We start from the raw sequence: 23552 nt of genomic DNA on the forward strand, positions 1-23552 counted from the left end.
TTCACCTTTTTACAAATTGAGTATCTTACTGCCACTTGTAAATTTAGTCCTGGAAATAACTGTAGATCTGAGAATGGATACTGTAAAGAACTCATACTCAGGAATTCATGATCTACAATATAAACTAATTCTTGATATTAATATCTCCTGAAATACTGATTCTGGTAACTAAACTTTAATTTTGATCTCTTTGATCAAATGCCTTATATCTTTAGCAGTCAAATCCCAGTGTTTTCATCATTATATAAATCTGTACCTTCTTTTGTTCCCCCACTGTATGAATTGTCTTTCATGATTCCTCATGGGTGGAATTATGTATTTTGCTATTAAGCCTCCTAGGTGCTATACTTTAATCAACTGAGATCTTTTTGTTGTCTATTATTAGACTACTTCCTCTTACTCCACATTATACTTTTTCATGGCATTTATGCAATTTGTAGACTGCCGTGTCCCTCTAGATTACATCACCTTTCCTATTATTTAGAATGTCTCTGCTTGACATATCCACTTCTAAATTCTGTCTTGTATCTGGGACTCTGCATAGTGAATCTTAACAGTGTAATCTGTCCTTACTCTAAGAAGCTTTTCCAGAAATTTATTTACCTAGAGATTTAAGTAAATAATGCCTTCTTCTGGATATTGAAGGAAGGGATCAGCCAAACCTGATGATTACAACTTTAGTTTGTTTTTAGGGTTAGAAACACTGAGAAGCATATTTATTTGATTCAAACTTGTATTCTTATGTGTAAGGGAGACACAAAGCTGTGAAAGTAACAAAGAGCTGCCTGGGGTGTGTTGTTGTATTGTGTTGTGCTTTGTTTTGTTTTAATAGTTTTTGAAGCACAACTCCAGAAAGCCAAGAAAAGAATAAAATCACCTAATATCCATAGCAAGCTGTTAAATTTTAAGTATTAAATGTAAGCGCAGATTATATCTTACACTATTTTTATGACTTCTCCAAGTTTTGGAAAACATAATGTGATTCATTAACGTAGTACTGAACATTTCTAATAGGCAAAGATGAGCTTATTTAATACTATAATTCAGCAAAGGAGTCCCTTTTTCAATGAAAGTTAGGCTAACACAACTTTTCACTTAAAAAAATAGAGCATAACTAATTTCATTTAAGAATATCACAAACGGATCCTAGTTTAGTTTAACTGTAAACAGCTGATTCATGGGATAGCATGTAAATAAACCAAAACACTTGATAGGTCAAGTAAGTTTATTTCTAATTTGTCTTCAAGAAAAGCTATCTCTTTCTCAAAGTGAAACATATCTTTGATTTCATATTTTTCTTTCTCAGAGGAATTTACTGTATTTCCATATAGGTAAAACCTAACTGTAATTTGAAATATATTCACAGGTGCCTTATATTATTAATGACAGTCACTCTAGTTTGGGATTTTAAATGGAATGAAACATAGCCTGTATGCATTTCAAAACATGTAGTCATTGTCTAAATGTAAGATTTTAATCTGCTTATCAACTTGTATATCAAAGATAGTAAATTAGTGAAAAAGTATAGTTCATAATAATTCAGTTTGGTCTCAGTGGAAGTTGTATTTTTGTTTATGTAATTTTTAAAGTGACAGCTTAATGGTTAAAGTGACAGGTTAACAGTTTTACATTCATATTATTTGTCAGCTCATATCTATATTTTTATGAATTAATTGGCAGTCATACTCTATGTGGTCCAAAGTTTGTCTATTGATTAATACTTTGTCAAAGAATTTGGAATATATAGTAAAACTTAAAAGATACTTGATGAAAAGATATTGCTTTGGGTAAATCTATTTGTTAAATAAAGAAAAACAAGAAATTAATTTGCAATGCACATTTATTATGTCATCTCAAACTTACATAACTTTAGGAACACTGGTTAAAAAAAAAGAATACGTAGTATAGATTAAAAACTTACTTGATAGGCTATAGGCTATAGAAGGTAGACCATGCAAATGAGAGAACCTGAATGTTTTTTTATTAATCTCCTGATAACCTACCTCTTACTATAATGTAGTAGTGTAGATTTTATAGGCAAAATTCATTCTTTGAGGACTATATAGAATCTGTTCTTATCACATTGTTTTGAAATTTGCTAATGTTGACCACATACAGAAAAATAGTATGTCAAATATTTTGACTTTTTAATATTCCTTTATAATGTCTGTACTGTTTCCTTTGTGTATTCACAAAAATGAGAAAGTGCTATTTAAAATAAATAATTAAAAATAGAAAATAGTAATAAAGCACTGTTGTGTTAATAGTTTAATATCTTGCAAAAGAAGCTATTTTTATCATATTCTATAATATATAAAAATGAACTACTCATCAATAAACTTCTTACAATAAAAATATCTTAGGTCATGTAGGTCAGAATAAAGAAATTAACATGAGACTCATTATATACATAGTTTCTATATGTAGAATTGTATGGAGCAGTTTAATGTCATAACCTAAATTGTCCTTTCCATAATTATCTTTGTAAGTCACATTATGCTAATTAAGTATGTTTAATAGGTATAGTTAATTTATTTTCATTTTGATATGGTTAATGACTAACAATTTGCAGGAAGAAGTTTTAGCCTTGATATTTGTGGTTTATTATTTTAATACATGGAGGTACCTTGATGTATAACCAATTACAGATTAATCTTACAAACCAATAATTTTTAATGTTACTAAATATACTGGGTACAAAAAGTTTATTATAGAAAGAAAAGACCTTTGTATTGACATCAGTAGTGGGACAGATTGTTTTCCTAAGGTAGGTTTAATTTCATGTAATAGTTCTACTTCAAATGAGTATCTTCCTAAGTTTCTAATTTAGTACAAAGTGAACACAAATACAAGTCCTGTAGAAATCATATACAAATAGTAAATGTTCAAGTTAAAAAGTGCACAAAATGATTATTCAGGTAACTTGTATGTGTTCTGTAACAGTGGAGAAAAGAAGCAGCAAGGTGGTTGAGACTCAAGTTAGATGTAGGTTCTTCCTCTGTTTGCACCATTTTGAGCTGAGTTAATAATAACTAACAATATGCTGTTTTCACTTTTATCTGTCCCTGGATGTTCTTGTTGAGGATTTGATACTCTAAAATAGCAAAACGGTGTAATCAGTTGTTAATTTGATTTGTTTTATTATTTAAGTTTCTCTAAGTCGAGAACAACAACAAAATATCACTAAAAAGAATGGAAGTAATTAAGAGGTCCCCTCAATTTACAGAGGAGGAACTCAAAGAAAAGTTGTGATTAAGCTAAGGCATCACAGTGAGAGAACTTGAACCAGATATTAAACTTCTCTGTTCCATTTCCACTATACCATTGGCTGACCTATAAATACCAAAAGAAAGATTGAATACAAGTATATGTTAAATTTAACATTCAGGTGATGGAAAATTATTAACTAACGTAAAATGCTTAAGAAATCTGTATTGAAAAAAAAGTGTAGTAATCTTAAATTTTCTCGGTTTTTGAGAGGAAAGTAAAAAGACTAGACTCTTCTGGTGTGGAAGATAGACCCTACTGCAGAGCAGTTCTCCTATTTTACAAAGAATAATGATGTTAAGTGATCTTTCCAATACAGCACAAATACTTCTGGAGCAGCTATGATAAAGCACTTGTATATTATACAGTGGTTATGAGCACACACTTGAATGTCATACTTCTTGGGTTGAAATTTTAGCTTTCAAATTGGTTGTTTGAAATTGAGCAAGTTATATAACCTCTTTGTACTCCATTTATTTATCTGTTAGAATGAGAATGATATGAATACTATTTAATTCATAAAATTTTGTAAGAATTAAAAACATGTAAAATGCTCATAACATTGCCTCTCTGGCATAATTGCTCAATAAATGTTTGTATTACTAACAGGCTTTGGTCCAATACTACATTTAAGTTTTGTCTATTGTGTTGCCTGGGAAACCAACCTCTTATACCTTAATTTGCCCAGTTACTGGGAAAGCTTATGTCAGTGAGTGGTGTTGTTGGTTTTTTAATGATACTAAGTTATCTCTTTGTTAAAGGTTTGTGTTTATCTTAAGAAAACTACTTCTGTTTTATGATGTCATTTATTAAAGCATTTTTCAGTTTTACTGTTTGAATTTTTTTCACACGTTGAATAGTGAGACAAATTAAAAGCAAATTTACTTCTTTAAAACATTTAAATAAGAATTACACTTTATCACTGTCATTCCTGTTTTGTCTTTTATAAGCAGAGATGACAAAATCACAACATTTTATTCATTTTTAAGGCTCACATCCATATATTTTGAATAATTTCATTGCATGGGAGATACTAAGTAAGTTTTACTTTTTCATTTGATCCCTGTTTACAAGTTTGATTCAGTCTTTAGGGGCATTTGTCACATCTGACTTAAAATGGATTAGATGGTTTAATTTGCAATTTAACATCAGATATGGAAAAGACAGATAAACTTACAAACAGAAGGGTGAAGCATTCATTTTATACTACTTCTTATATCAGGAAAGTCAGAAATTTGTGTTCCCTTCCATTACCAGGAGCTTTTTATGAAGCATCAACACTACAGGCTTTAACAATTTTTCTTGGTTTCTTATACAACTCTGAAATTCATAAGCATCATAAATTATACTCAGAGTTTTTGACTCTTGGTGTCTTGAACTTCTGAGTTTAAGGATGGTCATATTTCCCTGCTTTTGATCACATGGGTAGCATTTATAGAGAGAAAAGGTTTTTATTAATATGTGTATGAACTATTTCCTTAATTCAGTGACAGCTGAATTTCTAGACCCTCCATTTGTAACTGTCAACCTCTAAGTAATGAAAGGCAGTGAGCAACTGCTCAGGAGGCTGCAAGAAGCCTGTAGGTCAATAAATGTTGTCTGATCACTGGTGAAGAATAAAATTCTGCCTCATAAAACATCCTTGAAAAATGTATTAGAATTTTCTTAGTAAAAAGTACTGCTATTTTGGTTTTAAAACAGATTCAAGAACAATAATAATAGAATAATTGGTGATTCTAACATCCAAAATTGGTGTGAAATGCTCTTTAGATACTATGATTACTGAGAAAATAAGCTTTCCAAAAGTCTGTATTAGTGATTTGGATGTAAAATTACCATGGAAATGTACGGATAATTAGAAGTTGCTGTAACATACATGTGATGGAAAACTAATTCAGAAAGAAGGCTTGAGTGTTAACTGTATAGAAAAGAGGCAAATGAAACAGCTCAAATTCATGCAATAAGGAATAGAAAAGGCAAAATCACTACAGACTCTGTGGAAATACAGAAGATTGTCAACACCTATTTCGAAAACCTCTACTCTCATAGGTTCGATAACAGAAGAAATGGACAGATTCCTAGAAACATATGAAGTACCAAAGCTGGGTCAAGAAGATGTAAAACTGCTGAATAACCCAATTTCTATTAATGAAATTGAAAATGTAATTAAGTGCCTACCTACAAAGAAGAGCCCAGGCCCAGACGGATTCATTGTGGAATTATACAAGAAATACAAAGAAGACTTAATGCCAACACTCCTCAAACTCTTTAATGAAATTGAAAAGGAAGCAATTCTTCCTAACTCATGGCTGGAAGCAAATATTACTCTAGTACCAAAACCTGAGAAAGACCTAACTAAAAAAGAGAACTACAGATCAATCTCCCTAATGAACACAGATGCAAAAATCCTTAATAAAATATTGGCAAACAGGATGCAGCAAATCATCAAGAAGACTATACAGCACGACCAAGTGGGATTCATCCCAGGCATGCAGGGATGATTCAACATACGTAAGTCAATAAATGTAATCCACCATATCAATAAAGCCAAAAGTCAGAATCACATGATCATCTCTATAGATGCCGAAAAGCTTTTGATAAGGTCCAATACTCATTCATGCTAAGACTCTTACAGAAAATTGGAATAGATGGTTTTTCTCTCAATATGATAAAGGCCATCTATGACAAACCAACAGCCAGCATCATATTAAATGGCCAAAAACTGAAGGCCTTTACCTTAAATTCAGGCACAAGATAAGGATGTCCCTTATAACCACTACTATTTAACATAGTATGGGAAATACTAGCCAGAGCAATAAGACAAGAGAGAGAAATAAAAGGGGTAAAGATAGGAAAAGAGGAAGTTAAACTATTATTTGCGGATGACATGATATTCTACATAGAAGACCCCCAAAACTCCATTGAAAGACACCTAGATATAATAAATAAATTCAGCAATGTAGCTGGATACAAAATCAGTACTCAAAAATTAATAGCATTTCTATACACTAACAGCAAAATCACAAAGAGAGAAATAAGAGAAACCACACCCTTCACACTAACATCCAAAAAAATGAAATACTTAGGAATTAATCTCACAAAAGAAGTAAAAGATCTATACAGGGAAAATTATAATGCCCTGAAAAAAGAAACTGAAGAGGATCTCAGAAAATGGAAAGACATCCCTTGCTCATGGATAGGAAGAATAAATATCAAAAATGGCCATTCTCCCAAAACTGTTATACAGATTCAATGCAATCCCAATGAAAATACCATCAACATACCTCATAGATCTACAGAAATCAATCCTAAAATTCATCTGGAACCAGAAGAGAACTGGAATGGCAAAAGCAATTCTAAGCAGCAAAGGCAAGGCAGGAGGCATCACAATCCCTGACTTGAAGTTATACTACAAAGCAAGTGTAATAAAATCAACATGGTACTGGAATCAAAACAGAGCCAAAGATCAATGGAATAGATTAGAAGATACAACCACAACTGCCAACACACTCAACCACCATATCTTTGACAAAGGGGCCAAACATGTTTACTGGAAGAATGACAGTCTCTTTAATAAATGGTGTTGGAAAAACGGGCTCTCCATTTGCCGAAAACTAAAACTAGACCCATGCCTATCACCATATACTAAACTAAAATCTAAATGGATCAAATATCTGAATATTAAAACAGAAACATTAAATCTGTTGGAAGAAAAATTAGGTAAAAATCTTGAAGACATAGGAGTAGGTAGAGAATTCATGAACAGGAATCAAACCGTAAGGAAATACTTCCCAGAATCAGTAGCTGGGATCACGTCTTATTAAAGAGTTTCTGCATGTAGAAAGAAATCTCCAGCATGGTGAAAAGAAGACTCACAAACTGGGAAAAAAAATCTTAGTGAACTGCTCCTCAGACAAAGGACTTCTGTCTAAAACATACAAAGAATTAAAAAAAATCAGACCCCCAAAATTCAAAGATCCAATCCAAAAGTGGGCATCTGAGATGAATACACAATTCTCAGATGAAGAAATACAAATGGCAAATAAATACATGAAAAAATGTTCATCATCATTACTCATTAAAGAAATGCAAATTAAAACCACACTGAGATTCCATCTCACTCCTGAAAGAATGGCCAGGATCAAGAAAACTACCAACAACAAATGCTGGAGAGGCTGTGGGGAAAAGGGGACTCTCCTGCACTGTTGGTGGGAGTGTAGACTGGTACAACCTTTGTGGCGGTCAGTCTGGAGATTTCTCAAAAAGCTGGGATTGGAAGTCCCATTTGTTCCAGCTATTCCACTTCTAGGCATATTCCCAGAAGAACTGAAAACATTATACCACAGTGATATATGTGCACCCATGTCTATAGCAGCACAGTGTGTAATAGCCAGATCTTGGAAACAACCTAAGTGTCCATCAACTGAGGAATGAATAAAAAAAGTTGTGGGGGAGTTGGAGAACATGGCAGACAGACAACAGCAACTTCTGAACGCTCTCTAAAGGCTCGGCTCAGAGGCCAGGAATGATGCGGACTAAGGAGATACGAACCAGTAGAGATATGCTCTGCTGACTCAGGAACAAACTGGGCTGAGAGAATCCAACTTGGAATACAGTCCTGGCACTAAAATAGGAACAGAAAAATCTCGGTGTGGAGGCTCGACTCCGCGCCATTAGAAACCGCGGTTTGGATTTCCCGCCGCCGCCCGGCGGCCAGCTACCTCCACAGCGGCTCAGCAAGGAGAGACGCGACCGCCGAGCTCTGGGAACGGGAGTCTCTGAACGGAGTCCCCACGCCATCGGAAACCGCGGTTTAGATTTCCCGCCGCCAGGCGCCCGTCTACCTCCATAGGGGCTCGGCAAGGAGAGACACGCAGAGGCTTGGGAACGGGAATCTGTGAACGGAGTCGGAAACGCGACGGCCAGGGAGGAAGGCTGACTGGTGGCGAGGTGAGCGAGGAACTGATTCCCTACCGCAGTTTGACTCCAGCGGAGGTTTTTCTGGGCGCGGGCAGTCCTGTAAGAGCAGGGCGCGGTGGCAACTGCAGCCGCACATTTCCCTCTCGGACGGGATTGGTGAAAGGTGCCTGGCCGGAGGGACGCTGCTCGCGGACTCCCTAGGCTGGCCTAACCCAGATCCCAGAGCCTGACGGTGGCCCGGAGGAGCGACCGACTCCTGCGTAGGCTGCCTCCTCCGCAACTCCCTGGGGCGCAGCGGTGAGCGGGAACAACTAGCCAGCGCAATTTGATCAAGCTGTGGCTGGCAGGCAGGGAAGCCGGGCCTCCTGTGTAAGATTACATTTTATAAGGAACAGAAAATATGGGGAAGGGAAGCAACAAAAAAGGCTCCTCGACCCCCAATCCTGAGAATCAGGCAATTGTGGACACTGCACCATTATACATTAAGCGCCATTTAGAGAGCCTCATAGACCAATTCAGGAATGAAGTTATCAATGACCTGAAGCTAGAAGTATGCAGAATAGTTAGAGAAATGCTAAGCACCACCCAGGAAAAAGCGGATGGTGGAATGGAAGAACAGAAAAAGAGGGGAGAATTGCTTGATGGAGAAAACAGAGAAAGCATTGAGTATGTGAAGCAGGTGCAAAGGGACTATCAAGAAATTAAGAAGTCTACCCAAGACTGGCATAACAGCTTGAAAGAAACTAAGGACAGACTATCTGAATTGGAGGGCAGACTTGAAACATGGGAGAATGAAATGAAAAACTTCTTAAAAATAACAAAGAAACACACAGCAATAATACAAAGACAAGAAGATGAGAAGAGGAGCCATAACTTAAGGATTAAGAACATAAAAGAAGAAGTAGGGACACAAACAAGTGAACTACAAAAGCTACTCACAGAAATAATCCAGGAGAATTTTCCTAATTTAGCAAAAGGTAAAGATACTCAAATGTATGAGGCATACAGGACCCCAGCTACCTACAACCCTAACAGAGAAACACCCAGGCATATAATAATAAAAATTCCAGAAATTCAATACAAGAACAGAATATTAAAAGCTGTAAGAGACAAGAAACAGATCACTTACAAGGGAAGACCCATCAGAATTACAGCAGATTTCTCTTCACAAACCATCAAATCACGAAGAGCATGGGGAGAAATAATTCAAGCTTTGAAAGATAATAATCTACAGCCAAGATTGAGATATCCTGCACAACTGTCCCTGGAAATTGATGGAAACACGAGGTGCTTCCAGGATAAAGAGGAACTGGGGGAATTTGCAACCACCAATTCAACCCTACAGAAAGTATTGCAGGATATTCTAAAAAAAGAAAAATACAAAGAACCCAGAAATAGGGGCGGGAAGGCCACAACGAATGGAGCAGAGAACAAAATGAAGAAGACAAACTGACAGCTACTGACAGAAAAAGAGCTCAACAGAAATGAGACAGAAGATTGGATGATAGGAACAGCTTTTTTTTGGAGAAAATGACATCTTAATAGGTAATGCTGATTTAGTACCATCTTGTTTCGAAGTCTCATCTAGCTTTTGTTCTTCTGTCTCCAATGGTCTAAACAGGTTGTATCTTATTGGATTTTGTTATGTACGATAGTATAAGAAAAAACCTTTTAAAGACAAGGAGATTATACAGAGACCATTGTTCATTTTCTGTTAGTCGATTCTAAATACTCTATAATGCTGTCATTCTCTTAAATGGATTTACATTGTTTTGATATACTTAATGCTACAGTATATGAAGTTGTACTCAAGGACTTCAGGGAGGGAGTCAATATGGTAACTATTTTTGGGTCAGGATTAGCTGGTGGTGAAACACTATTCTGCTTAAATGGTTATGTTTTGATCTGCCCTGTTTCGCTGTTATGCCCTCCTTTTTCTCAATCTCCACTCCATTATTTACTTTTTTATTTTTATCCATTTAATTAAAGGGAAAAATATAGCAGGATATAATATAGTAACCCACTTTGACTTTCTATTATCTCGATTTGAAGCCCTGTATTACTCTCACCATCTTGTTTTTGACTGAGGTTCCTATATTCTGTTTTGCTGGATAGTATCAGGTTCGAAAGTTTAGGCATCAGCTGAGAAGATAATGAGATTCATTATAACGCCCATTCTCGTTGACTTTTATCTACTTTTGAAGACCTACAATATCTCCAATGTTTTGGTTTTGTCGGTTTTATTCTTTACGGTTTTGTTCAATTGTATTACAACTAATGATATAGGCAATTCTATTAGAAATAGCGGGAGGCATTATGGTAACCATTGTTGATCACCTTGTATTATGTTCTTATATTATCTATTATGTCCACCCTTTTGACTTGACCGATTCTGTTCTGTTATGTCACATTTGGTTTTACTCTCTTCCAAAAAAGCAACAAGAACCGTGGGAGCAATGAAACCCAAAATGTGTAATAGTCACTGTACAAAAGAGAGGAAAAGAAAGTGCTCTAAACTATATAACTGCATGTATATTTAAATGTATAAGATAGAAAATGATATCACAGAGTTTTATTGGATCATTGAACAGAACTGTTTGCAGTATCATTGTTGGAATGTCCACTCTACAAGCTTTAATTTTGTGACTTAAACAATTATTTCTAAGATGGCAATATGTAATCCATTAACTAGTGATTTCCTACTGCGCATTTTTTTATTCTGTAAATCTGTATAACTTGTACCCCTTCACTGTTTTTTTTTTCCTTTCTTTTCTTTTCTCCTTAAATAAAAAAAAAAAAGTTGTGGTATTTTTATATGATGGAGTACTACTCAGCTATAAAGAATGATCACATTGATATATTTATAAATAAATGGATGCAACTTGAGATCATACTCATAAGCAAAATAAATCAAACTCACATGTATAAATACCAGATAGTCTCCTTAGTGTAAAAAATGGTAAGAGTACATAAGAGTTACATAGTAATCATAATTTCCCCATTACATTGCTCTGAAGACTTATAATGGCTGCATTCATTAGTTGGAATGGTTTTATCCTAGTTTGTTTGATTTTATTATCTGTGATAGTATAAACAGCTATTTTAAAGAAAACAAGACATTAAAATAATCAGTGCTGATTTAGTATCATCTTACTCTGAAGTCCTACTATACTTTTGTTTTTCTGTTTCCTTTGGTTTTATTCTGTTATATCTTACTATGTGTGATAGTATAACAGATTTTCTATGGAAAATGAGATAATATAGTAGCCATTGTTCATTCTCTGCTATTTGGTTCTGAAAGCCGTGTAATGCTTTCATTCTCTTGAATGGTTTTATACTATTTTGTTACATTTGATACTATTGTATATGAAGCTATGTTCAACTATTTCAAAGAAAGAGACATTATGATAGTTACTGTTAATTATAGGTTGTCTTGTAGTAAAATCCTGTTACTTGCATTGTTCTGATCTGATCTGCTTTGTTATGTCCTCTTTTGTCTTAATCTCTTTAAAATAAAAAAAATTTAGAAAAAGGAAAGAGGCAACAAAAAATGATATATTGTACAAAAATAAAAATTAGAAGTCTGTGGATAGATGTGGTGGTACATGCCTATAATCCTAGCACTCAGGAGGCTGAGGCAAGAGGATCACTGTGAATTTTAGCCTAGCCTCCACTACACTGTGAGTTCAAGGCCAGCCTAAACTGCATCGTGAGAGCTATCTCAAATAAACAAACAAAAAAATTTTTGTAGATTTTAAAGCATGCACTAAGCACTGTGGCAAACTTTAAAATCAAAGTCTGCCCTAAAGGCAGACTTTAGCTGCAATCTACAACATGATTTGGGTAAAAGAAAATAAAAAATGAGAAAACATATTAGAACCATGGGATTGAATTTAGAGATTTTTATATTCAAATGTAAAGTCGAAATCTGGAAGCTATAGTCTCTTGTGCTTTACTTAAAACTTAAATATATGTGGATACTAGTGAATTTCAGCAAATTTTGTGGATTTCAAAACAATCATTAAAGATTACTGGAAGCACTAGCATTCTGGAATTAATTAGAAAAGTTATGCTTTAATTTTAGACCAAAGGAAAGAGTGAATTAAAAATTCACTCAATGTTTTATATCAATATAATGTTATATCAGCTAACATTTATTGTGTACCGTATGGCAGATGTGGTTTTTATGTTTGCATTATCTCATTTTGTACTCTTTGACCCGATGAAAAATGATATGATCAGAGTAATGTAATATTTACTCAAGGTCAGACAACCCTATGTGGCATAGCTAGAATTAAAATCCCTGTCTGACTAGTAGACACTTTCTTAGGTACTTCATAATTAACAGTTATGTACTTATATGTGGAATATAGCTGCCAACATAGGAAACTATTTTAGTAGTTAGCATAATGTGATAATCAGAAGTATAAAAACAAATGCACTTTATCGTACTGAAAAGAGAAACAAAAAATTTTGCTTTGCTCTTTTATTGTCTTACCTCTGAGAACTACCCGTTCATTACATTGTTCCGTAACTTCCTACATCAGCCCTACAGTTTATGCTTGTCTCTTCTTTTTTTATTTATTTATTTTTTATTTTATTTTTTGCTTGTGTCTTCTTGAGTAACATCTTTGTCCCCTTTTTGAGTACTATCTCAATAAGAATGCTCACACCTATCTTGTATAGAGTAGCATAATCTTTTCTTTTCATTATACACAGACCTATATTTATTTTCTGTTTTAACACCTAAAATATTTATCCTCAGATCCCAGCTGCTTCTAATTTGTAAAGTTTAATTTCCAAACTTGTAATGGTTTTAAATTTTATTCATACACATTCACATATTCAAGTGATAGGAAACCATTAAATAATGTGGAGAAACAATGATAAAATTTAAAAATAAATTAAATAATATAATGTGAAAATTTTCAGTTTATTTTACAAAGGTACACTAATATTAAGCAGTTAATTTGCTTAAAAATTTTAACTGATTAAATTTATTTGATACATTATAGATTGACGATGCTTGACAGCTTGACATATCTGGTTGTCTTAGTTACCTTTTACTCATCACTGAGACAAAATACCTGATGCCCAAAATAAAGGAAGGAAAGGTTTATCTCTTACAGTTCTTAGAGGTTTCAGTCATACTCAGGTATGACTGAGTATAGGTTGCCAAGTTGGCATGGCAGGGCTGCAATTCATAGCAGGTGCAAACAACAAAGTGGAAACTGGCAAGAGAGAGAGAGATACTTCCCATTACTACGTCATATCCTGGCTCCACCCCTAGACGGGTATAGCATTCACACCACCGGTCCAAGAGCTAGATAATGAATCAATCACAAATACATAAGACTTGGGGGTCACAGACATAAACCATGATATACACTATAGCACATTACCTAAGTTTTCAGGGTTCAAAAGCTTTTCCAGATCTTAATAGAAGCCCCTATATGAGTACTAGAGTACAAATCAGTGAAGGTATAGATTAACATACATTTTTATTAGAAATTTATTCCATTTAATTTCATGTGAAATTATAGTTGAGTATAATAACCATTAAAGTGCCATGAATATTAAGGACTATGACACATTTTAAGTGTTACACAAAATATCTTGTGAAACACTCAACATTCCTGTGTTTTTTAGCTTTACTATAAGGCTCTCAAACGCTAGAATTTTACACTATCAGGCCCTGCTTCTAGACCCAGAGTCAGTAGTTTTCAAGACTTCTTCAGCTTTAAACCCAGTCACCCTTATGCCTGATGATGACCCAGAGGAACAAAGGACACCTCTCCATGAGTGTGCTGACATCCTCGAACTGCAGCAGAACCTACAGGCAGATCTTACTGACCAGCCTTTGGGAAATGCCGACAACTGTTTCACCAATGGAAGCAGCTTCATCCAGAACGGCAAACGAGTGGCTGGGGTAGCAGTGACCAGCTGAGGTTGAGACCTTGCTCCTGAGAGATGGCTCCATGTACATGTACATTAGCAAAAGCATATCTACTGTCAGTATAGATGTTTATCCTCTTTCCCATGGCTAGTTTTAGCACCTCAGTCAAAGCAATGAGCTCCGCCTTTTGGGCAGAGGTGCCAGGCTCTAACCACTTAACCCAGAGTACCTCCTTTTCAGAGAGCCTTATTTTGGGAGGGGTTTTGATAAGAGTCTCTAACCTGTGGGAGATCACCACAGAAATCTTCTGTCCATAAGTAAGTTTTTAGCCTCTTTAAGTAACATTGCCACAGCAGCTAGGATATAGCTATATCTATTAACTGGCTGAGGGGCATTTTCTCAAATCTCTCAAACCTTCGCAATTTTTGTCTAATATGTGGGGCTGACTGAGTTGCAAAGAGAACAACTGGTGATACTCGGGAAACCTCCTTACCTCTGGATGTCCAATCGGCATGGGATGAAAGGAAAACATGGTTCTAGCATTCCAGATCAGAGGGCAGGCTTCATCTGGATGACACACCGCTTTTTGTCCCAGGGTGCCGCATAGCAGGCCATCATTTTACTGAAATTACATTCTTAATAAAAAAGGGCTTTTTCATAGGTAACAAAATTGTGCTGCATAATCTCCCAGATATTCACAGCACATGCAAGAACTTGTATCGTATCTCTATAATCACCTATAATCTCATTTTAATGGAAACATTTTGCAGCAAAGGTTTACCAGTCTTATGAATAAATCTACCAAAACTGATCTAATACTGTCAAATTCTGAACACATTTAATTGTTTTTAAACCTGTTATTTGCAGTACTATAAACCAAGACAAATAAAATTTACATCCTCTTTCTACAACTTTGTAGCTTTCTACAACTTAAAATATACCCCCAAGTTGAGCTTTTATCTTCTTCCACATTCTGGCACAGCCAGACATTTTTACTTGAAGACAAAACCACTTTCTTTGTCCCTCTTTTTCTTACTATTACCCATCAATTACCTTTCTTCTCGCTTCTCAGACAACATTAAAACTCTCAACAAAACCCTTGAAGTCACCTGTTAGTAGTCCAAAACATATTTAATATTTAATGTATTTTTAAAAAATTGTAACATTTTAACTGGCTCAAATATAGTATGATCTGTTTTTTAAATGGTAAAGTTGATATGATTCTTAAAAACCATAAATATACATATATATGCACATATGTTTACATTTTAACCAGAAACAAAATACTCTTTTTAAAAGACATGCCAAGGTTGCAAGTAATCAATTGAGGACTAAAACATTAAAGAAGGCGCCACAACATTAAAGACACAAACAAAGGTTGCTTCATGCACAGTTTGGTGAGCTAAAGGAAATAATTTTTTACTATGAACCTTGAGTCTAATAAGCCATATGGATCCTGTAACAGAAATGGGCAGCGAGCCCCTAAGTTAGTAACAAATTCAAACAGGCAGACAATTCTAAAGTACAAAAACACTGAATATAAATATCTAAATCTCTTTGTCTGTTTTGGGCTCATAGAAAGGGTTCCTAGGAGAGAATGTTCTGTTAGATTTGGGGTAACCAAAAGGAGAACAATTAGGACAAATGGACACATGGACAGACATACAAGACAAGATAAGCTGCAGCAAAAATGGCCTTTGCTCAAAAATTGGTCAAATTTTGGGATCTGGAGGAATTAACAAATTAACCAACAGAGCGGTTCCCCAACCATGGCAGAGTCACAAATGGACGAAGTTCGTCCCGAAAACTATACAAATGGACAAGATTTGTCCCAAAAAACCAATTGACTCTGTCCTCAGGAGGTCCCCGCTTCCCAAATTGAGTGCGTCCCCTCCCCAAGAATACAAAACTGACCACGGCCCAAACAAACCCTTCCGAGTACTTACTTTTAAATGTTCAGAAATGAGTCTGGGGTGTTGCTCCCATCCTGGAAAAGCCCCTAAATGTGATAGCTTGGACCCCGGAATAAAACCCAAGGAAGCAAGAAATTAAAATTTGGGGAGCAAAGGCTTTATTTTAGGCCAGGCCTGGCGTCACAGTCTCCAGGGGCCGATTTGGAGACTGCACGCCTCACAGTTGAGGGATTAAGCTTTTAAAGCTAAAAACCACAGGAATGTTGTAATCCCTGACACAGTTAGATAGCATCTGGGCCTTACAGAACTTCCTGTAATTTCCTTGAAATGAAGCATTTCTTAAAGAACAGCACATTTTATTACAGATAACCGGATAAGGGGTAGGGTAGGGGGTTACAGGAAACTGATACCTAAGGCTTTTACAGCTTTCTCAGGAAATTGAAACTTAACCTAGAAAGATAGGAAGGGAAGGGGGGGGTGCTGAGTGGCGCTTACAGAACAGAAATGAGGTGCAAGGGTTAAAACTAGGCTATAACAAAGATCAGGGAAATTAGATGAGGAAAGATAGAGTGGAGGGAAGGTGAAGGGAATTTTAAAAACAAATAAGCTGTGGTATATAAATGTACCTTTCCCCAAGATAACTGTCAACTGCATGTATTACAGACATGTACTGATATAAACGTTTAAAAAAGAAAATAAAACTTACTGTTAATATGATTGAATTAAAATATCTTCAAGTCAGATGGTACTGATACAGGGGAATGAAATGCCCACCTACTATGTCCATGAGTTTGTGTTCTCTAAAACCAAAGAATGAATTTTAGAAACAACACAGGTGAAGAGTAGAATATATTTATTGATGGAAAGAAAGTTTCTGTCTGAGAGAGACAGAAGGGATCCCAGGTGGGTGGCCAAGGACTCTGTCTTTTCCAGGGACTTTTATAGAATAAAACCATGGGTTCAAGATGGGAAAAGACTGGGAACTCACGAGGCAGATAGGCATAAGGTGGCATATAACTATATTAGCCAATAAGATCCATAGTTCAGGTAAAATTGATTACATTACGGACAAATGGGGAAGGGAGTCACATACACAGTGGGCATTCTTACAGAGAAGTGACTTTTTCCTATGGGGATGGGAACTATTTAGGGTATCAATCCCAGGATATAGGTACATTTGTATGGTCTTCTCTCTTGATGCCTGGTCCACAGCAGGAAGTATCTGCATCCAGGGCAGCTGCCAGGTGTCTGCATTGGCTCTGTTGAGGACCTAGCCCTGTCTCACTGCCTATAATATTTTGAACTAACTCAGCTGCAACAGTACTTCTGAGAAAGTATCAAATATCAAAAAATCCCTCCTTAAGTTCTGGCCAAAATAAATAGAAAAACATTTCTTAAGAATGAAATTTGTGTTTTCATTAGTACTTAGTGATAGAATTGGAAATAAATGACCTTAATTTTAAGAATGCGGGAGAGACCCCCGACCCTCTGGGTCGGGCATAGTCCCTGGGGGCTGGCATCCTCTCCGTGGGGGGGGGGGGCATACATGTAACTTAGGTTTGGGGTGGAGCCTAAGGGGCATTAGTGAGGCGCAGGTAGCCCATTGGTATTCATTTCACACCACAGGTAAATTCCTAGGGGTGGGGAAGGGGAAGATGGAGCCACAGGTAAATTCCTAGGGGCGGGGAAGATAGAGTCCCTTGGTTCCGCCTCCAAGGCTTTATGGGCTACAGTGTCCAGCCTAGGGCAAGATTATTCGACTTAGAAACCTCGGTTACATAATTTACCTGTGGAATACTATAGTGAAAGTCACTTAAAATTTTGAGTTCTCACTGGTCTCTGCCGCCGCCTCCTCTGAAAGTTTAGTATTATAGTATTAAATAAATAGCATTATAGACAAAACAGGCCTGTTCTAGTACTTTGTGACTTAGGAGTAACTCTGTTTGGAATTTCCCTTTTGCTACTGATCAGTATTTCCTAAAAGAAGATACCCTAGCAGGGGAGTCAAATACAATGTTATCAGTATAGATTATGAAGGATTTTTTTTTTTTTTAAATGCGTCAGTGTTCAGTGCTATCACTAAAAATATTTTTAGAAAAAGGTTGGAATGTTTTTGTTGTGGTTACTATTTTGTTTTATGACTCTTAGGTTATCTGTTATGAATTTTAAAATAATATAATAAATTTACATCTACTTGCCAGGAGAGTACTTGTAATGGAAATTATTAAAATGAACGTATTTTGAGATACTTGCATATAAGCTCGTTATGGTGGTTACATGCTTTTGATCCTAGCTCTTTGGTTATCTGAAACAGGATTAAAAGTTTGAGTCTATCTGGGGCAACTTATTTAGTTAGTGAGATGCTGTCTCAAAATATCAAGAATGTAGCTTTATCTGTTCTTTTCTGTTTTGTTTTTTGTTTTTTTTTTTTTTTCACTAACACTTTAGGCAGGAAAAGAGATGTGATATGAAAATACTGCTTTGGACTGCTGATATTAAAGGAGGTAAATGAAAGAGTTTTTGGCACAGTTAGAAGACAGAATATAAAGTAAAGTGGCCTTTATTTTAAGAAGCGGACCCAGGACCACTGAGATCTGGCTTTTCTCTCTGCCAGACACGTGGTATGGGGCATACATATAGCTTGGGTCTAGGGGGTGCCTAAGGGGCATTACTGATGCACAAGTAGCCCATTGGAATTCGTTTTGCACCACAGGTAAATTGCCTAGGGGTGGGGAGGGTGACCTCAAGATAGAGCCCCTTAGTTCCACCTCCCAGCCTCCCACCACAGCAGCGTCCCATTCCGGGCAAAATCCTTTCAGTAAATTTAAGGCTTATAATTTATTAGAAAGTTGGCTCAATGATTATTTATAAAATTAACTGTCTTTATCACTTTAAAGCCCCTTTATTTAAACTGAATTGTTTAGATCCTATTAACTTCTATAAGAATTTAATCACTGTTAATGTAACACTTGGGCAAGATATGGTAGAAGAAAAATTACTCATTTTTATGGCAAACTGATGTTTGTATGGGGCACTGCTATAAAGAATATACTCAGATCCTAGAGATATTTAGTAAACAGAAATGTGTACTATTATGGTTTTTGCTATGTTCGTCTAGTTTATTAAGTGACACTTTTAATCTATATTCAAGGTAAATCTACTTTTCTGAATTAATCAAATTGAGGCACTCACTTTTACAAATTACCTTTTTCTTTGATATGTTTTTCATAATGATAGATATTTCAGAAATTTCAGATTTTAAGGGATTTAGTTGTAGATTTTAATAGTTACATGATTTATCACAGTACAAAGGTAATAAAAACATTGTGTGGTTATATGTGTAAATGATATATCCACACAGTTTTAAACACACATGGATACATGTGTAAAATAAGACAAAAATATTATGTTGAATGATTTCTATTCTGAAATATGGTCCCAACATAAAAAATAAGGAGTATAATGAATAACATTTGTTTAGTATAGCTTTTGTGCTTTTTAAGAGGTATGGTGGAGAAAAAAAAAAGAAAATGTGCGAATTTGAGTAATTTCTTTCTTATGGAATGAATCATTTATAGAATACATAGACAATATTTTGCTGATATATAAAAATTTGTGATGTTATAATACTTGTTTTTAAATGCATAGATTGAAGTATGTGATATTAAATGTAAGTATAAAGTGATCTAATCACCTTTTTGTGCACTTAAAATGGTTTCATGAGTTTATAATCCTTTAGTTACAGAGTTTAAATGTGTACTTCATAGACAAAATATGTGGACACTTACGGGTATTTTAAAAATGTTTTCTTGGTTTGTTTGAAAGGCATTACTTAAGGAGATATTTTGGTGAAATTGTATTTTCAGCTTTTTATGTATGAACTCTTCTCAACAGAAGACTACAATTTTTTCTCAAAAAATAATTTTGTCACCTGTACTCCAGCATTCTGTGAGGTTGAGGCAGGTGAATGACTTGACTTTTAGCCTACTGAGACAACTAACTCACTGATCTGACAAGATCCTGTCTCAAAATAAAAATAAAAAAGGGGCTGGAATGTAGCCACGAAGTATACAAGGATAAGAAGATCTATAAAAAAGATGATAGAGTGGTGATTGCCCAGTGCTAAAAGGAAGCAGCCTGTGGGTGGTGGTGGGAAAGATGACGACCAGGTTTTGGAAGATTTCTTTAGGGATTAAAAAATATATTTTATTATTAACTGTAAGGCTGGTTGCATGACTCTGAATCTACTGAAGGCCATTAAATTATGTACTTTAGAAGAGTGAATTGTATGCTATGTTAACTATATTTCAAAACTTTAAAAAAAATAAGATCATTCTTTTGTAAGACAATAAAAGTTCACTGAGAGAAAAGGTACATATTATTAGTATAATTTGGTGGTGTTTTTATCTTGCATTTAAATAACTACTCTTGTTAGAAACTGCTTATAAAATGTTTTCAAAAAGCAACTGTCATTTTTTTGATAGACATAAGTGTATGAATCCATCTAGTTATACATTCAGTATTACTAATCTGCAGTGTAGCCACAGATGTTAGAATCACTTAGTATGTAGAGCAGGCAAGAACTGCTAGAATTGTCCTTAAAATGAAGTCTTACATTTGGAAGTACACATAGTTGACAGAACTAAGATATTATTGACAGGTTATTGATTATTAGGGTCACATGGATCACTGTTCCATTAGTTTCTACAGAATCATTGTTCTCCATCACTTACCTCAGAATCTTAGTCTCTTAAAAACTGGTCTGTAGAACATGAGGAGGAAGTATGGAACTCATAGGATTTATTTAAATGTTCTGCTTTCTCTACTCAAGAAGAAAGCTGCAAAGTCTAGTAGTCTAATCTAGCAGTTTCATTAAGAACTGGGACAATGACAAGTGGCTTGAAAATGAAAATTGTTAATATAACAAAATTTTATATTGTTCCCAACAGGAAAAATGTGCTTTTAGGAAAGATTTCTGCTTTTATGTAGATAATCATTTTTCTCAAAATTTAACAAAATTGACAAATACGTATTTTCACTTACTGTCTTGTCAGTTATCATATACTGATCTATACTGTTAGCTAAAGCAACAACATTTTCTCTTATGTGGAAGTGTGAAGACAGTTTAAAGTCTTTACAGACGTCAGATTCTTCTGCAGCTCTTCAGCATGGCAATCACTGTTTCCCTTTTTACCCTGCCTGCTGTTTCAGCACTCTGCATTGTCATGATACCACAGAGAAAAGATAGTATCGGCTTCAACATTATTTGTAATATGATATAACCACTGAATGTTATGACTGAGTATAATATTTCCAAAAGACAATAATTTTTATAGTCTGTCATTGCTGCCTCATATACTTTTAAAGAAATATTTCTTTTATTAATAGCACTTAATTACAACATTTCTGGGAAGTCGCCTATCTTTAAATCACTGAATAACAATTATGAGCAGAATTGATGCTCATGTAGGAAAGGTGATCTTTTGGGGCTTTCACACAGAAACTATCCATGTGAAATTGGTCTTTCTCACAAGATTGATCATATTTTTATTTTATTCTAAAGCAGAAGTTGAGAAAGCAAATTGAAAATATGGATAAGGTAAAAATTAACTCATCTCTGCTTTTGTTGAAAATATTACTTTGTAAACATTTTACTGTCATTCTCAGATTAATTCATGAACAAATTAAATCCAGATTTGCTATTTAGATAGTAAAGTTCATAAATATACATACTGCTAAAGATTTTGCAACCTGAACAACTCACTTACTGGAAACTAACTTGCTGTGCATTGTTTTTTGGCAGGTAACAAATCACAAGACAGTGGCATAGCAGAGATGGAAGAACTTCCTGTACCACATAACATCAAAATAAGCAATATTACGTGTGACTCATTTAAGATTTCATGGGAAATGGATTCAAAGTCAAAAGACCGTATTACACACTATTTCATTGACCTCAACAAGAAAGAGAATAAGAACTCCAATAAATTTAAACACAAGGTAACATCCAATAAATAATTATATTTTGCTGCCTTTTAAGAAGTGTCTAAGTATGAAGAGATTTTAAAAGAAAGAATAATGTTCTATTAATGACTTATGACTTTTTGACATTGGGAAGAAGTAAAATGACCCATTTCTTTATTTCACACTTAAAATTTCATATTTTTGGAAATATAGTGCGTATTCAGCTGAAATTTTAATTATTTTATTCCTTAGAAGTACCTAACCTTTGAAAACCTATCCCTCTAATAAATTTTAGAAGATTTATAAATCCTATCCCTCTTAACAAATTTATGCTTATGTTATTGTTATTGCTTATTGTTAAAAGGTAGTAAAAACATAAAATTAAGAGTGTCATACAGATATAAAGTTCAACATGTGTTAAATTAGGTTTACTTATTTCGTGAGGAAACTGTTGAGGTTTTACAAAGATAGTTCAAGATTTGACCCATTTCTTTACTTCACACTTAAAATGTCCTAGAATTGGAAATGCAGTGTGTATTCAATTGCAGTTTTAATTATTTTATTGTACTTTGCATGAAACATAGACCTCGTGCTTGAATAAAAATGAAGATGTCATATACATATGCATGTATAACAGATTCCTTGATTTTAAAATACTTGTTTTAAAAGTGTTCTTCCATGCACAAAATTCTTAATAATGAGCTTGCTGGTAAAGCTATTGAGTTGTATACATTACACAGATAAGTATTTTTAATACTAAATCCATTGAACTTTATGTCATATCTATTTCATTAAATTTTGTCAGTTTCAAAATGTTACACTTTGAGAAGCATGTAATATATGGAGAAAACCAATACACTAGAAACTAGAAAAACTGAAATACATTTATGGCATTGGGTTAGCTGTCTGATCACAGGTGTATCTGTTGACCAAGTTGGGCATTAGTTTTTAGATACAAGAGATTTAATAATAATTGTTTATTCTTAAACAGAAAAGTTCTATTGTCTTCCAGGAATTTAGGTTCCTCTCTCTTATAATTGACTAAATGTCTTTCCTTTCCCTTTTCTTTTTTTTTTTTTTTTTTCTGCCTGCCTTCTTTTTCCCCCTATCCTCCCTTTTTTCATTCTTAGGATGTTCCTACAAAATTGGTGGCAAAAGCTGTTCCCTTGCCTATGACTGTCCGTGGACACTGGTTTTTGAGCCCAAGAACTGAATATACAGTAGCAGTTCAAACTGCCTCAAAACAAGTTGATGGTGATTATGTTGTATCTGAATGGAGTGAAATTATAGAATTCTGTACAGCAGGTAAGAGAAATAGGTACAAAAAAGCCTTAGTTAATTGTTCATGGGAAGTTAATTACTGAAAAATACTTTTTGTAGTTAAAAAGTGAATGAACATAGATAACCATTGTTAATTTTTTTGTTTTATCAATATTATATAATAGAATAAACAATATTCCAGTGATTTGCAAGAATTGAGGCTCTCAGTAGCAGAACTTGATGACATCAAATCACTTTTTTGTAAAGTTTCATTTTTTTCCAAAGTGAAATAAAAATTGATGAAGTTTGAAAATTATATATTATCATATTTT

At 34.7% G+C, this 23552-nt stretch overlaps 1 protein-coding gene across 1 annotated transcript in view; it reads left to right on the top strand.

The window, feature by feature from the left end:
• Phyhipl (phytanoyl-CoA 2-hydroxylase interacting protein like) overlaps positions 1-23552 on the top strand; it is a 53356-nt gene that overhangs the window by 17185 nt on the left and 12619 nt on the right. Inside the window, exons 2-3 of the mRNA XM_063239526.1 lie at positions 21800-21996; positions 23091-23265. Coding sequence (XP_063095596.1) covers positions 21800-21996; positions 23091-23265 — 372 coding nt within the window. The remainder of the gene's footprint in view (positions 1-21799; positions 21997-23090; positions 23266-23552) is intronic.

Source organism: Cavia porcellus, unplaced genomic scaffold (genome assembly GCF_034190915.1).
Source record: "Cavia porcellus strain 051 isolate PalLab524CR breed Dunkin Hartley unplaced genomic scaffold, mCavPor4.1 scaffold_28, whole genome shotgun sequence".
In the NCBI taxonomy this organism is placed as follows: Eukaryota; Metazoa; Chordata; class Mammalia; order Rodentia; family Caviidae; genus Cavia; species Cavia porcellus.